Below are 15,129 nucleotides of genomic sequence, written 5' to 3'. Positions count from 1 at the left end.
AGGGCAGGCAGCAGAGAGAAGCTGAGGGACGGCTGGGCCAGGGGACCAACCTCCAGAGAAACCTGCCCTGGGGGAGGCTGCTGATCCCCACAGTGCCCCCCACCTAGAGTGGGCCCCCAAATGTGTGTGCTGAAGTCTGGCCTCCTGGCCCAGTGCCGAGGTCCCGGCGGAGGGGTCTCGTCCTCTTCCCACGGGCCAGGCTCTGTCAGAGGCGCGCTGGGCGCACTGAGGAGACCAAGGGGCTCGGCGACGGGAGGAGCTCCGAGACCCCGGCCGGTGCCCCTGACAGCGGGGGCCGAGAGCTGCCTCCGGGGAGGCCGGGCCTACCTCTCCTGTCTGAGGGCTCGAACAAGTGGGCAGGGAAGAGGACGGACGACTCCAGGTCCTTGGGGTAATCCTCGTAAATCTCGCCGAAGCGCGGCACCCTGGCGCCCGAGAAGTTGGACTTGGCGAAGATGTCGGCGGCCAGGACTGGGAGAGAGCGGCCTCGGTCGGGGGCGGGGCTCCGGGGCGGGGGCCCCTGTGTCCGCAGAGCTCCCAGCAGTGGGGCTGATCCCCGGGGAGGTGCAGGACAGGGAGCCCCCACCCCGAGGCCCAAGGGGCACCTCCCCAGGACTTCCCCCCTGACTTCCCGGCCTGCAGGTGCTGGGCCGGCCTGGGGAAGTTAGGACTAAACACAAGACTGTGTGCGCCCCTGGGCCCCAGGGAGCGGGAGCCGGCAGCCCCAGGGAACAGAAGCCGGCAGCCCCAGGGAGCAGGAGCCGGAGGTCGCAGCTGCATTCGGGACCCCCAGGCCACCCGTTCGGGGCTTACTCATGTTGGCCGTGATGATAACGAAGGGCTTCATGTAGGTCCTCCGCATGTTCCTCCCCAGGTTGGAGAAGTAGTCCTCGAAGTGCTGGAGCAGGCGCGCCGTGCCCGCCTCGGCCCGCTGGATCTGCTCCCAGGAGTCCCTGTGACGGGGGTCCAGGAGGGCGCTGCCGGCTCGCAGGAGGTTCTGGGGGGACACGGCCGGGTGAGGGGCGCCCGGCCCCGAGCCCTCGTCCGCTCTGCCGGGGTTATCCCCCCGCTCTGAGCGCCAGTAGGTCAGCGAGTGAGTGACGCCCACCCGGCCCGCCAGCCCCGCTCCTGGGCAGCCCCCGCCCCCCGCCCCCGGCCGCCCCCCACCTCGTGGAACTCCGCGTCTCTGGTGGCCGCCAGGTCGAAGCCCTGCTGCCGGCTCTCGTACTGCAGCACGTGCAGCATGGTGTGGTACGCGGTGCGCACGTCGTTCCCGTACAGGACGTCGGCCGACCTGGTCACGTTCTCCAGCGCCCGCGTCAGCCGGATCGACTTGTCCCCGTCCATCCTGGTCTCGTTGCGGCGGAGCTTCTCGTTCTGAAACGCGAGAGGAAAGCTCAGCTCCGAGAGTCGGCGCTGCCTGTTCGATCCTGGCTGCGAATGCGAGCGCGGAAAAGGGCCGCGATCTGATCCCCCGGGTGCCCCCCGGACCTCCTGGGTCCTGGAAGCTCTCCCGCTCAGTGCCAGTCGGTTCCTCCATCCCATGTGTGGAGCGCCCGCTTCAGGCCGAGTGCAGGTCGGGCACAGAGCCCTCCCCTTGGTGATCCTTCCTTCCCCGGAGTGGGCAGGGCCCTGGCAGCACGGGGGGCACTCGCCGACTGTGGAGGAGGCGGGGGCCCAGGGCTCGGCCTCCAGAACCGACCGGGATGCAGCTCATCCCACTCCACAGACATCGCCCAAACCGGGCAGGGGCCCTGAGTAAACTCCAGCTGACTGTGGGGCCCTCTGCAGATGTGGGGAACCAAGGGCATCCTTGGCACTGGTACCCACCCACACTGGCATCGATGCCCACCCACACTGGCACTGGTGTTATCCCACACTGGTACTGGTGCCTACCCCATGCTGGCATCGATGCCCACCCCATGCTGGCATTGATGCCCACCCCCACACTGGTACTGGTGCCTACCCCACTGGCATTGATGCCCACCCACACTGGCATCGGTGCCCACCCACACTGGCACTCCCCTTGGATGCCTCCGCATGGCCTTGCCAGAGCACGACCTCCCCCAAGCTCGCCCAGCCATGGGCACCCCGGGAGCCGGGCCGCTGGCAGGAGGGGCCAGTGGGGAGAAGTCCCAGCGCCCACAGCTGGAGGGGGGGCTGGCACCTGCCCTTCACCAGCCTGGCTCAGAGGGCCCCCCGAGGGCATCATTGTCCCTCCCCAGTAAGAGGGAGGGAAGCCGCTCTCCTACCATGGTCCTCAGGCCCAGGAAGGAGGCCGTGGTGCAGTTGAAGAGCTCCGGGGGGAGCCAGCCCTTCTCGCTGCTGCAGTGGCGGATGGCGTTCCCTGGGGACCGAGGCAGAGCAGCGGGTGAGAGCCCCGCGACCGACCCAGCGCGCTCCTGGCACAGGCCCAGGCGGGACCGAGGGCGCACCAGAAACACGCCGGAGGTGAGGCGGAATAAAGACCCTAACCCTGCACGGCCCAGGGCGCGGTCTTGGGGAGAGCTGGGGGAGCATCCTGGGCAAGGGGACGGCCTGGGCAAAAGCACAGGGGGGAAATGGAAGAGCAAGCGCCGTGTGCCCCGAGGGGTCCCCAGGCCGGTGGAGGTGTGGGGCGGGACGGGCAGGCCCCTGGAGCTCGGGGCCGCAGTCTGCCGCTGGCCCATCCCCGGCGCTCTCTAGGACTCGGGGGCCCCTCGCGCACAGGCCTGAAGGGCCCCCACTAAGCCCTCAGCATCTCCCTGAGGCACTCGCACAGGATTCCCCAGGGTCCACCCCTGGCCCCCCTCGTCGCCCCCTCGTGAGCTGGGTTGCAGTCCCCCTCGTTGGCCCCCTCGTGGGGGGGTGCAGCCCCCAGCCCCCCTCATTGCCCCCGCCCGCCGACTGCCTTGCTCCGTTGCCATGCCAACCACGCAGGCTGGGACCGGTCCACGCTCACGCTTACCCACGGATCCCTTGGGGCAGGGCACGGCCGCCGGCTGCCCAAACTTGGTCTGCGGCCACCAGATGCCGGCCTCAAACGCGCGGGGACAGCCGCTGTAGATCACTGGACTCACCGGAAAAAACACGAGACGCCGGACGTTAGGGAGAAGCGCCGCTCCGGGGGCCGGGCGGGGGCTCCGAGAACCGCCTCAGAGCAGCCTGGGTGCCCCCATCGCCAGAGAGGGAGGGGGGCGGACGGCCCCAACTCTGCCCGAGGCCGGGTCCTTGCTGCACTGGACCTCTGGCTGCACCGCGGGGGCCATTTCCTAAACCTCCCGCCCCCAGGGCCCACGTGTCCCCCCGGCAGAGGTCCCAGCGGGAGAGAGGGAGGGGAGGGAGAGGGGGGGCAGGAGACCTCCGGCACACCCCTCCCCCCCAGGCCTCAGTTTCCCCCTCTGTGTGACAAGGACAGCTGCCTGAGATCTGAGAGGCGGTGAGCTGATGATCCTGGTGAAGCAAACCCTAAGCGGGGTGAGTGGGGGCGCAGCTCGGCGGCCGACCCCGGGGCCCCTCCGCTGCAGCCCCCCGCCAGGGCCCCCGAGGGACGGCGCCCACCTTCACAGCCCTGGGTGGTCACTTCGGCAAAGGGGTTGTCGCAGCGGTTACACTGGCGCCCGATCACCCCCGATTTGCAGGCGCATTGGCCCGTCTCCATGTCACAGGTGCGCGTGTGGGAGCCGTAGGGGAAGCAGTCGCACGGGTAGCATGCCTCCTGGTGCTGGGGCTTGTAGTAGTTCTCCTGGAGGAGGGGCGCGGGGCGGGGGGGGGACAGAAACGGAGAGGGGGGAGAGGGGCAGAGTGAGAGGGAAGGGAAGATCAGAAGAAACGAGGGAGAAGAGAGACCAAGAATGTATAGGTCAACTCAGCCACCATTTATTAAGCCCCTACTGTATGCAGAAATGCTCTTCTCGGGACAAGCCCACAGCCAGGCTCAGCCCCCCTGGAGCTCCCGGTCTTCTTGGGAAAAGTTTATTTTGTTTTATAACTTTTTATTGACAGAGCCCATGCCAGGGTAATTTTTTACAGATAATGCTGTACTCGCTTGCACTCGCTTCTATTCTGATTTTTCCCCTCCCTCCCTCCACCCCCTCCCCCAGACGACAAGCGGTCCTTTACATGTTGAATAGGTTACAGTATATCCTAGATACAATATACGTGTGCAGAGAAAGGTTTAGACTAACCCGGAGACTTTGTATCTTCCCTGCCTCAGTCTCCTGCTCTGCAGCTTTCCCGCCCAGGCCCGGCCCTCCTGTCCTCGGAAGCTGTCCGTGGCTCCCCGCTGCTTCCTGACCCGAGCCACGGCCCCCGTCCCCGACATCCGGGCCTCCGCCCCTAGCCGCAGCCGCCCGGCCCGGCCTTGGCTCGGGCGCAGCTTCTCTTCCTGCTGCGGGGGGGCAGGAGCGGGGCGACCTCTGGGGGGCAGCTGGCCACCACTTACCTTGCACTGGCACTCTCCGTTGGTCTTGTTGCAGTCGGGGTCAAAGCCTTTACTGACCTCACAGTGACAAGGGCCGCACACGGGGTTTCCCCACCAGCCCTTGGGACACGGGAGGTGGATTCTGTGGGGAGGCAAAGGGCGTGGACTGAGGCTCTGGCCGGCAGAGGCCCCCAGCAACCCTCCGCCCAGCTGGTGGGAGCCGGGGCACCTCAGCGGAGGATGGCACGGAACCAGGAGGTATGGGACGCTACTGGGCGGCCCAGGCCATTACCCAAGGCCAGTCGGGCTCCTGGAGGAAAAGGAAGGGCTCCCAGGGGACCTTCCTTATCTCAGGCCTCCCCCAGCCTGACCTTCCCTGTTCTAGCTTCCCCCCAGCCTGACCTTCCCTGTTCTAGGTCCTCCCCCAGCCTGACCTTCCCTGTTCTAGCCCCCCCAGCCTGACCTTCCCTGTTCTAGCCCCCCCAGCCTGACCTTCCCTGTTCTAGATTCCCTCCAGCCTGACCTTCCCTGTTCTAGCTTCCCCTTCAGCCTGACCTTCCCTGTTCTAGATTCCCCCCAGCCTGACCTTCCCTGTTCTAGATTCCCCCCAGCATGACCTTCCCTGTTCTAGATTCCCCCCAGCCTGACCTTCCCTGTTCTAGCCCCCCCAGCCTGACCTTCCCTGTTCTAGGTCCTCCCCCAGCCTGACCTTCCCTGTTCTAGCCCCCTCAGCCTGACCTTCCCTGTTCTAGATTCCCTCCAGCCTGACCTTCCCTGTTCTAGCCCCCCCAGCCTGACTTTCCCTATTCTAGATTCCCCCCAGCCTGACCTTCCCTGTTCTAGCTTCCCCCCAGCCTGACCTTCCCTGTTCTAGGTCCTCCCCCAGCCTGACCTTCCCTGTTCTAGCCCCCCCAGCCTGACCTTCCCTGTTCTAGCTTCCCCCCAGCCTGACCTTCCCTGTTCTAGATTCCCTCCAGCCTGACCTTCCCTGTTCTAGCTTCCCCTTCAGCCTGACCTTCCCTGTTCTAGATTCCCCCCAGCCTGACCTTCCCTGTTCTAGATTCCCCCCAGCATGACCTTCCCTGTTCTAGATTCCCCCCAGCCTGACCTTCCCTGTTCTAGCCCCCCCAGCCTGACCTTCCCTGTTCTAGGTCCTCCCCCAGCCTGACCTTCCCTGTTCTAGCCCCCTCAGCCTGACCTTCCCTGTTCTAGATTCCCTCCAGCCTGACCTTCCCTGTTCTAGCTTCCCCTTCAGCCTGACCTTCCCTGTTCTAGATTCCCCCCAGCCTGACCTTCCCTGTTCTAGATTCCCCCCAGCATGACCTTCCCTGTTCTAGATTCCCCCCAGCCTGACCTTCCCTGTTCTAGCCCCCCCAGCCTGACCTTCCCTGTTCTAGGTCCTCCCCCAGCCTGACCTTCCCTGTTCTAGCCCCCTCAGCCTGACCTTCCCTGTTCTAGATTCCCTCCAGCCTGACCTTCCTGTTCTAGCCCCCCCAGCCTGACTTTCCCTATTCTAGATTCCCCCCAGCCTGACCTTCCCTGTTCTAGCCCCCCCAGCCTGACCTTCCCCGTTCTGGGACCAGTTTCCTGCTTATCAGGCTGCGGCCCCGCTCCCCGGCAGTTAAGAGGCTCCCTCACTTGTTTTCGCAGTACTGTCCGTAGTAGCTCTGCCCACATTCGCACGCGTAGCCCTGCGCGGAGCTGGGTTTTCGGACACAAGTGGAGACGTGCTCGCAGGGGTTCAGGTTGCACACGTCCACGCAGTCTCTCCCAAAGTACCCTAGGAGAGCGGGGAGAGAATGCGATGCAGGGCCCGGCACCCGAGAAGGAAACCTCGGGGACCCCCTGCGCTCCTCCTCGGGCTGTGGCGGCCCCCTAAGTGTTTGTGGGGGCTCTGGAATGGGAGGGGACACACTTACACTTGCCCCCTCACTCCCACACATAAGTGCACTTACACACTCGCATCCCTGCACATACAGACACTCACGCCCTCCCTGTCCACGTTCAGACTCGTCCCCTGCACTCACGCCTTCACCTGCCCGCAGACCCACAGTGCACACACCTGCACGCGGCTCTCTCTCACAGACCCCCACGCTCTCCCCCCGGCCCCCTCTCTCCCGGGCCCGCCGCTCTCACCTGGGTCGCAGGTGCACGAGTAGCTGTCCCAGTCGTCGGTGCAGTGGCTGTGCTCGGGGCACGGGCTGGAGGCGCACGGGTTGTCCAGGGCGCAGCCGTCCTTCACCCTGACCTTAAGGGCCTCCTTCATGTTCAGGGTCACGATGTTGGTCGACGTCTCCCCCATCCTCACCCCCTGTGGCGAGAAGACCTGGCTCAGCTGCACGACGGGGGTGGGGGGTGGGGGCTGGGCTGCCCCTTCCTGGGGAAGCCTGGGATTGCGGGCCTGGGGATGGGACAGGCCGGGCCGCCGGCGGCCCGGGAGGCCTGAGCTGAGGCTCGGAGAGCCGGGGCCTCAGGGGTCTTGGATGGAGCCGACGCTAAAGGGAGACGGCGAGCTAGAACGGCCTGGACGTGGAGCCAGAAGGGCTGGGCTCGAGGTGCGACGCTCCCCCATACGAGAGATGGAGGTCAGTCCTTGGTGCCTTCCCTGCTCTGGACCTTAGTTGTTCCTCTGTAAAATGGGCCTTTCCTGTCTGCAGGGAACTTGCAAGGAAAAGTCCTCGGCACATCGGGCCGGGGGAGGCCGGGATCGGACCGGGGGAGAGTGGGCTCCCTCCCTCCCAGCAGAGGTGGGGGAACACCAGCTGTCAGTTTGGACAAATCCTTTACTTGTTAGGTCATTTATCTGTTTTCTGCTTTGTTTTTTACTCTTTGTTTCTGAGAGAGGAATGAAATCTTAATAACAGTAACATAGGATATAGCAGGTAAAGGCTAGCTGGCATCTACCGAAGGCTGACAAAGCGCGTGACGTGGGGTCTCGCGGGAGCCGGGAGGGACGGGGGCCAGAGGCTGCGTGGGTGGGCACGGAGCTGGCTGGCACCGGGCGCACGTACCTGCATGCAGCCGGAGAAGCCTTGCCGAACCGTGACCTGGTCTTCGGAGAGGCCGCCCACCAGCAGGCTCCTCATCTTTAAGCCGGGGAGCTGGTTGCCAATTTGCACCGTGTTCTGTCGGGAAGGAACCCCGATGGGGTCTGAGTCAGAGGTGCCTCAAGGGGAGCCGCCTTCTGCTATGCTCAGGCCCCAAGAACTCCTGCTTAGAGTCTCGGCCCTGGGGGCACCGGAAGCTCAGCCACAGGGGCCCGGAGGCTCTGGGACCCGGACCCGGGGGCACCAGGTTGGGAAGCTCGGCCTGTGGGGGCACCGGAAGCTCAGCCACAGGGGCCCGGAGGCTCTGGGACCCGGACCCGGGGGCACCAGGTTGGGAAGCTCGGCCCGTGGGGGCACCAGAGCTCGACCCGCAGGGGGTCCAGGGGCTCTGGGACCCAGCCCCAGGGGCACCAGGGACACTGGAAGCTCAGCCACAGGGGCTCAGAGGCTCTGGGACCCAGCCCCGGTGGCACCAGGGATATGGAAAGCTCGGCCCGCGGGGACACCGGAAGCTCAGCCTGCGGGGGCCCAGGGGCTCGGGGACCCGGCCCTGGCCCTGCAGAAGGCACCTGATCCAGCCCGTAGTCCAGGGTCATCACGGCCAGGTACTTGATGTCCTTGCCGTCCTTGGCGCTCCTCAGCTCGATGAGCAGGTGGTGCCATCTGCCGTCGCTCACCCGGGACCTGCCCAGCCTCATGGAGGCCACCTCCGAGGGTCCGTGGAACACGGCGAAGTCGACGTGGCTGTTCAGGATCTGTTGGGGAGGCAGCGGGAGGCTCGCTCCTGGCCGTGGGAGGGACGCTCCAGGGCCCCTCTCCTGTGGCCCGGCCCCATGCTCGTGGCTCAGAGGCGCCGGCTCTGCCTGTCCTGCCCGTGGGCAAGCACCCCCTCCCTCCCAGCCTCAGTTTCCCTGACTGCAAAGTGGGGATGAGGTTATTTGTGCTTCTGACCTCACAGAACAGCCTGGACCAAGGAGGGAAGGTGGTTCTTCCGGGGCACAGGGTGCCACTCTTGGCAGGGCTACCGGAAGCACAATGGGCAGTGTTCTGGCTCGTCAGACCCGGAGCATTAGGGCTTACAGAGGGCTTTGTCCCCAGGCCCGGGGGAAAGGGGGCTGGGGGCCGCAATGGGCCCGCATGGAGGGGGCCTCCCCCGCCGGGAGGCCGGCCAGAACTTCACCCAAAGCCAAGCCCACTGTGCCCTCGACCTGTCTCTCCCCCCCCCCCCAAGGCAGGACCCACAGCCTCAGAGGGAGGATGCGAAGACAAGTCACCTGAGGCAGGGAGGCCACTCAGTGAGAGGCTCTCACTCTCTTACAGTCGGTGCGCCTAAGTCAGAGCGGGGGCTGCACTGGGCACTGGGCAAGGAGCCAGGCCAGGAGCTGGGAGCTGGGAGCTGGGCCTGGGGGCCGGGACTGGGAGCTGGGCCTGGGGGCCAGGCTGGAAGCTGGGCCTGCAAGCTGGGCCTGGGGGCCGGGACTGGGAGCAGGACTGGGAGCTGGGCCTGGGGGCCGGGTTGGGAGCTGGGCTTGGGAGCTGGGCCTGGGAACCAGGCCTGGGAGCAGGACTGGGAGCTGGGCTTGGGGCTAGGCCTGGGAGCTGGGCCTTGGGGCCGGGACTGGGAGTAGGACTGGGAGTAGGACTGGGAGCTGGGCCTGGGGGCTGGGCCTTGGAGCCGGGCCTGGGAGTAGGACTGGGAGCAGGACTGGGAGCCGGGCCTAGGAGCTGGGCCTGGAAGCTGGGCCTGGGGGCCAGGACTGGGAGCTGGGCTTGGGGCTAGGCCTGGAAGCCGGGCCTGGGAGTAGGACTGGGAGATGGGCCTGGGGGCTGGGCCTTGGAGCCGGGCCTGGGAGTAGGACTGGGAGCAGGACTGGGAGCCGGGCCTAGGAGCTGGGCCTGGAAGCTGGGCCTGGGGGCCGGGACTGGGAGTAGGACTGGGAGCAGGCCTGGGAGCTGGGTTTGGGGCTAGGCCTGGGAGCTGGGCCTTGGGGCCGGGACTGGGAGTAGGATTGGGAGCAGGACTGGGAGCTGGGCCTGGGGGCTGGGCCTGGAAGCAGGCCTGGGAGCTGGGCCTGGGGGCTGGGCCTGGGAGTAGGCCTGGGAGCTGGGCCTGGGGGCCGGGACTGGGAGCGGGACTGGGAGCTGGGCCTGGGATCTGGGCCTAGGAGCTGGGCCTAGGAGCTGGGCCTTGGAGCCAGGCCTGGGAGCCAGGCTGGGAGCTGGGCCTGTGAGCTGGGCCTGGGGGCCGGGACTGGGAGCAGGACTGGGAGCTGGGCCTGGGGGCCGGGACTGGGAGTAGGACTGGGAGTAGGACTGGGAGCTGGGCCTTGGAGCCAGGCCTGGGAGCAGGACTGGGAGCTGGGCCTGGGGGCCGGGACTGGGAGTAGGACTGGGAGCAGGACTGGGAGCTGGGCCTTGGAGCTGGGCCTGGGGCTCGGGCCTTCCTGGCTCCAGGGTTTCAGGGCCGAGGACATCCTAACCCCCCTGTTTTGTGCACTTCACCTCTGGGCGAGAGGAGGCCGGGGCAGCCGGCCACTGGCCAGGCCCTCCTTTAATTGTCCGGCGGCTGTCTTTTTGACCCGTGTCTGTTTTCCTCCCCAGCTGAGGGTGGAGGCGACTTCCGCCTGCACTCAGGCTGTTCAGGAAATGGGAGCGCTTCTCCAACGGGCAGGAATGGGCCCGCTTTTCCAAAAGCCTGGATGGCCCCCTCCCCGAGCCCAGGATGGTCTCCTCTCTCTTTTTGGCGTCAGGCGCCCGCCGCTGCTCCCTGCTCCAGCTCATAGGGATGGTCCCCTACAGCCCGGGGATCCCGTGGCTTTCAGCAGCTCTCAGCGTGCCTTTCGCCACGGGGCAGGGGGCACAGGGCCAGAGTGGGGACTGATGGCCCCGAGGCTCGCTCCCAGCCGCCACGGGGCTCCGGAAGCACCCCCCTTACCTGGAGGCTGATTTTTGATGACGCCCCCGCGCTGGCCTCCAAAAGCGTCCCGCTCCCTTTCCGGGTCCGGAACATGAGGCCCAAGTACCAGGGCACCGAGATGGTGATGTCCAGATCCCCCCAGAACACGAGGCTCTCGCCGCTGAAGCGCTGGGGGTGGGGCATGGCTGTGAACGGTGCAGAGACAAGGGGGGGGTCACCCAGTGGGCAGAGGGTCGGGGGATGCCGCAACCCTCTCGGGCCCAGAGAGGGCTGGAGCCCGGCCCAGAGTCACACAGCTAAAGAACCAGGAATGGATCCCAGATCTGGAGGTGAAAAGAGATGGCGGCCTGCCCTCAAGGTGCCGACAGCCCACGGGGGAGGGGGCGCACAGCAGGGATGCCCCGTTATCAGCCGCTCTAAGACAAACTGGGAGGGGCTCGTCATGTCCCGCACTCTCTTCCCCCTCCTCTTCACTCTTTGGAAAGGGACCCCCGGCACAGGAAGGAGCCTCCCGGAGCCTTTAGGACCCCCCAGGGGAGAGGCCAGGGGTCAGGGAGGTGGGGGTAGAAGATCCAGAGTCTGTTACAGGACTGGCACGATGGGGGAGATCAAGGGGCCCGGCCCGGCCTCAGCGCAGCGGTGAGAGCGGAGGGGAAAATGGGAGAGCGCGGGCAGAGGCTGGGGGGCAGCCTCGGACACCTGTCGGCCATCTGGGAAACGGGCAATAGCATCCCATGTCACGGGGCTGCGGCACCGCAGGGCATGGGAGGCAGGGGCTCCTCGGGGACACAGAGCCCGGGTCCCCAGCAGCTTCCCCTGCCCTTGTCTGACACCAGCAGAGGCGGCCGGTACCCGGGGGCACCGGGAGGGGCTGCTGAGGGACACGCTGATACTCCCCACGGGGACCCCCTGCCGGAGCTTCTCTACCCACACGGGCTCCCTGGGGCACGGGGGGGGTGTCTCATCGGGAGTGAAGTTCGCTCTCTCATCCTTTTAGAAGCTGCCCGTGATGACCGAGGCCTCCGGGCCGAGCCAGAGCAGCGCCCAGAGCAGCGGGGGGCGGGCTCCAGAGGGCGAGGGCCCACTCATCCGGTCCTAACGCAGGGCGCGCCCCCGGCGGGCTGGGTCTCATTCACCTCCTCTCTCAGACACAGGGATTGGACTGAATGAGGGCCACGGTCCAGGGCACCGGGACATCCCCTGTGCTCCGGTTCTAAGCCCCCCCGGCCCCGACACCCTCAGAACCCCCCGGCCCAGGCCCGGCCCTTACCCTGCTCGCAGTTCTTGCCCCCGTACCGCAGCGGGCAGTCGCAGATGTACGTGTTCCACTTGTTCACACACGTGCCCCCGTTCTGACACCAGATCCTCTGACAGTGGTTCTCCTGCGCGGCGCAGCCTGCCAAGGACGGCACAGCCTCCCCTCAGCGCCGCGAGGACGCCCCCTCCGGCCTCCCCGTGTTCTCGGGCCGGGGCGACCCCGGGAGCAGAAGGGGCCGCGGCGGCTCCGAGCTCGGTCTCCAGGGGCACCGTCCCCTTAACTTCACACCCAGGCCCCGGCGCATCCTGGACCTGCGGCCGGGGAGCTCCAAGAGCGAGGGGGGCCACTTCCCTGCCCGGCCCCGGGCCTTTGGGTTCCCCAGGAGTGGGGGGCAGTGGGGGGGCGGTGGGGCGGAGCCTCAGAGCCAGGCGGTCCTGGGCGCGGGCCCTGCCTCTGCACCTCCTGCCCGGGGGCCCGGACACATCACTCCCCTAAAGGGGACGGCCCTCCCGCTGACCAGCTGACCCGCACGGGCTGAGGAGCTTCCACCCTCGCCGTGGGAGACGGCCAGTGAAAAATCCTCTCAGGTGATTAATAACGACCCCTTCCTTGGCACTTGGCGACTTAAGAAACGCTTCCCTTGCCATGTGCAGGCAAGTATTAAGGAGCCCATCTTACAGATGAGTAGATCGAGGCTCAGCCACGGTAAGTAAGCTACACAGTCACGTGACTAGGAAGCGCCAGGGCTGACAATTACACCCAGCTTTTTATACTCCAACTCCGGGCCTCAGGGACCACCGGGTCCTGCCTTCATCTTACAGATGGGGACACTGAGGCACGGTGAGACGGGACTTGTGCAGAAGGGCAGGATTCGAACCTGGGGCTGCTGATCCACTGTAGTTAGTGACAATTCTCCCCTTTCCTCCGTGTAGGAACATGATAACCCCCTCCCCCTCCCAGGGGGCTGCCCCGGCGTACCCTGCCTGTAGCTGCATACCCATTTTTAGCTGGGCCTCCTGCGCCCCCTCTGCCAACGCCGAGACCGCGTGTACCTGCTCGGGTGCCGTTGTTGGCGATGAAGCTCTCCATGTCGATGGCCTGGTCGTCGATGGAGAGGTTCCTCATACAGCCGACGAACTGCCTGTTGTGCACCGGGAAGTCCTCGGGCAGGTTGGGGACGCCCCCGAGGAGGAGGGGGCCCGTCAGGTCCAGGGACCTAAACAAAACGAGCCTTTGCACGACCCTGACCCCCTCCCTCCAACACCTTCGATGGCTCCCTGTTTTCTGGGGGAGAAGATGGGCCTGTAAGGCTCCCCCTAAGTTGGCTCTCTCTCTCCGGGGCTGTTCCCTTTGTGCGTCCCTGTCTCTCCTTCCACAGCTCATCTGGCACCTCCAGGCTGGCCCTCCTGGAGCCGCAGTCTCCCTGTCCTTCTCCCCTTCGTCTCTGTCTCCTCAGCCCCCCGGGCGCGACAGTGCCAGCCGGCCCTGGGCAGCCTCCTTCCCGCATCCGGGCGCCTCGGAGCCCCCACGGCGGGTGGGCTGCGGGACGAGCCCCTCGAGGGCGGGCACTGCTGCACTTTCTGTCTCTGGGTCTCGGGCGTCGTTGAGCCCAGGCCGGGTCTCGGATGCGCTGAGTCAGTGCTCAGTCGCACTCTGATTTATAACCTGCGGCTCGTGCCCTCCCTGGGCTTCAGAGGCAGAGGCGGGAGGGACCCCCAGGGCCTGTATTTTAGAGTCTAACAGACGGCTGGGAGCCCTAAGACCCCCGGGTGCTAAAAGCCGGCCTGCCGGGCCGGGCCCTGGCTTCGGAGCCCTGTCTGTGGCCCCCAAACTGTCCAACTGGAGTCTCGGCCCTAGGCCCCCCAGGGACTTGGGCACTGGAGGGGCAGCAGCCCGAGGCAGGAGGAAGCCCTGGCCCACGGAGCCGGGCGGGCGCCATCTGCCGGTGCCGCTGCCCGCCGGGAGGCCGCGGGGCAGGGAAGCCCGAGGCGCCCAGGAAGGGGGGCCGGGACGGCCACGGCCTGAGCGCTCCGGCTGCTGGGAGGAAGCCCCTCGGCAAGTCCCGGCTGCTCTGGATCAGAGGGAGAGCGGGGGACGCGGAGTCCGGTCTCCTCATCTTCCAGAGGGGGAAACTGAGGCCAGAGTGGCCAGGACTTGCCAAGGTCTCCGGGACCTCCTTCCCGGGGAAACGTAAGCGGCCGGGACGGCTAAGGAGGCTGGGCCGGGACGCTATCCTAACTCCGTGGTCACTGATGCTCCTAACAGCGAGGGCCGAGAATAACGGGCTGTTCCAGGGCAGGAGAAGAACCGTGGGCCCGCCCCGGCCCCCAGCCCCGCCCCAGCCCCTCCATCCCCGGGCCCGGGGAGACTTACTTCTTGGAGCCGGTCTGGGTGCCCTGGGCGGCGCAGCTGTAGTTGGCCAGGAGGCCGCCGAAGCGCACGGCCACGGCCGTGTCACACTCGTCCACGGCCACCACGGCCACCTTCTCCCCCGAGGGTCCGTGCGGGATGCCCAGCCGGCCGATGTGGGGCTGCGGGGAGAGCGGGGCCCGACGCCCCGGAGACGTGAATGAGGGGCGGCCAGGGAGCGCCGGCACGCGCAGAAAGGCTGGGGCGGGGACCGGAAAGGGGGGGACGCCGCCGGGAGTGGCGCAGGGGGGAAAGGGGGGTTACTGCTCTGGAGGAAACATGACGGAGAGGCGACCATCAGGCTCGTTCCAGCAGGGAGGTGACCGGGGACGGTTCCCGGAGACCCGGGATGGAGAGGCCGTCGGCAGCCAGAGGGACCCGGGCGCTGGGGGCGGATCACAGCCCGTGTGTTCGCCTTTTTTGGGTCTGCTCGTTTTCCCTTTCTCGTGGTTCTTCTTCCTTTCCCTTTTGATCTGATTTTCCTTGTGCAACATGATAATTGTGGAAATGTGCAGGGAAGAACTGCACGTGGTTAACCTGTATTGGACTGATTGCCGTTCAGGGCACGGGAAGGAGGGAGAAAATTCTGGAACGCAAGACTGCATGAGGGAACGCGGAAAACTGCACATACTTGGAAAATTAAAAGGGATTATTAAAAAAAAAAAAAGGGAAAGGGTCAGGAGGGGCCCAGAAACAGGGAATGGCAGAGCTGGGAGGGGGCTTAGAACAGGGGATGTCAGGGCTGGGAGCAAGCTTAGAACAGATGTCAGAGGTGGGAGGGAGCTTAGAACAGGGGATGTCAGAGGTGGGAGGGAGCTTAGAACAGGGGATGTCAGGGCTGGGAGCAAGCTTAGAACAGGGGGTGTCAGGGCTGGGAGGGAGCTTAGAACAGGGGATGTCAGGGCTGGGAGGGAGCTTAGAACAGGGGATGTCGGGGCTGGGAGGGGACTTAGAACAGGGGGTGTCAGGGCTGGGAGGGAGCTTAGAACAGGGGGTGTCAGGGCTGGGAGGGAGCTTAGAACAGGGGGTGTCAGAGCTGGGAGGGAGCTTAGAACAGGGGATGTCAGGGCTGGGAGGGAGCTTAGAACAGGGAATG

At 66.2% G+C, this 15,129-nt stretch overlaps 1 protein-coding gene across 2 annotated transcripts in view; it reads right to left on the bottom strand.

The window, feature by feature from the left end:
• Positions 1–15,129, bottom strand: part of CELSR1 (cadherin EGF LAG seven-pass G-type receptor 1) — a 131,387-nt gene that overhangs the window by 23,408 nt on the left and 92,850 nt on the right. For both annotated transcript variants that reach the window (XM_051962839.1, XM_051962838.1), the window contains exons 6-20: positions 13,998–14,155; positions 12,677–12,840; positions 11,637–11,762; positions 10,385–10,551; positions 8,019–8,204; positions 7,414–7,527; positions 6,539–6,713; positions 6,041–6,182; positions 4,424–4,544; positions 3,541–3,724; positions 2,948–3,049; positions 2,253–2,347; positions 1,168–1,377; positions 814–997; positions 328–471 (exon numbers count right to left, since the gene is read on the bottom strand). In XM_051962839.1, the coding sequence (XP_051818799.1) occupies positions 328–471; positions 814–997; positions 1,168–1,377; positions 2,253–2,347; positions 2,948–3,049; positions 3,541–3,724; positions 4,424–4,544; positions 6,041–6,182; positions 6,539–6,713; positions 7,414–7,527; positions 8,019–8,204; positions 10,385–10,551; positions 11,637–11,762; positions 12,677–12,840; positions 13,998–14,155 (2,272 nt within the window). The remainder of the gene's footprint in view (positions 1–327; positions 472–813; positions 998–1,167; positions 1,378–2,252; positions 2,348–2,947; positions 3,050–3,540; positions 3,725–4,423; positions 4,545–6,040; positions 6,183–6,538; positions 6,714–7,413; positions 7,528–8,018; positions 8,205–10,384; positions 10,552–11,636; positions 11,763–12,676; positions 12,841–13,997; positions 14,156–15,129) is intronic.

Source organism: Antechinus flavipes, chromosome 5 (assembly GCF_016432865.1).
Source record: "Antechinus flavipes isolate AdamAnt ecotype Samford, QLD, Australia chromosome 5, AdamAnt_v2, whole genome shotgun sequence".
Taxonomy (NCBI): Eukaryota; Metazoa; Chordata; class Mammalia; order Dasyuromorphia; family Dasyuridae; genus Antechinus; species Antechinus flavipes.
This window is presented reverse-complemented; position numbering and strand designations above follow the sequence as displayed.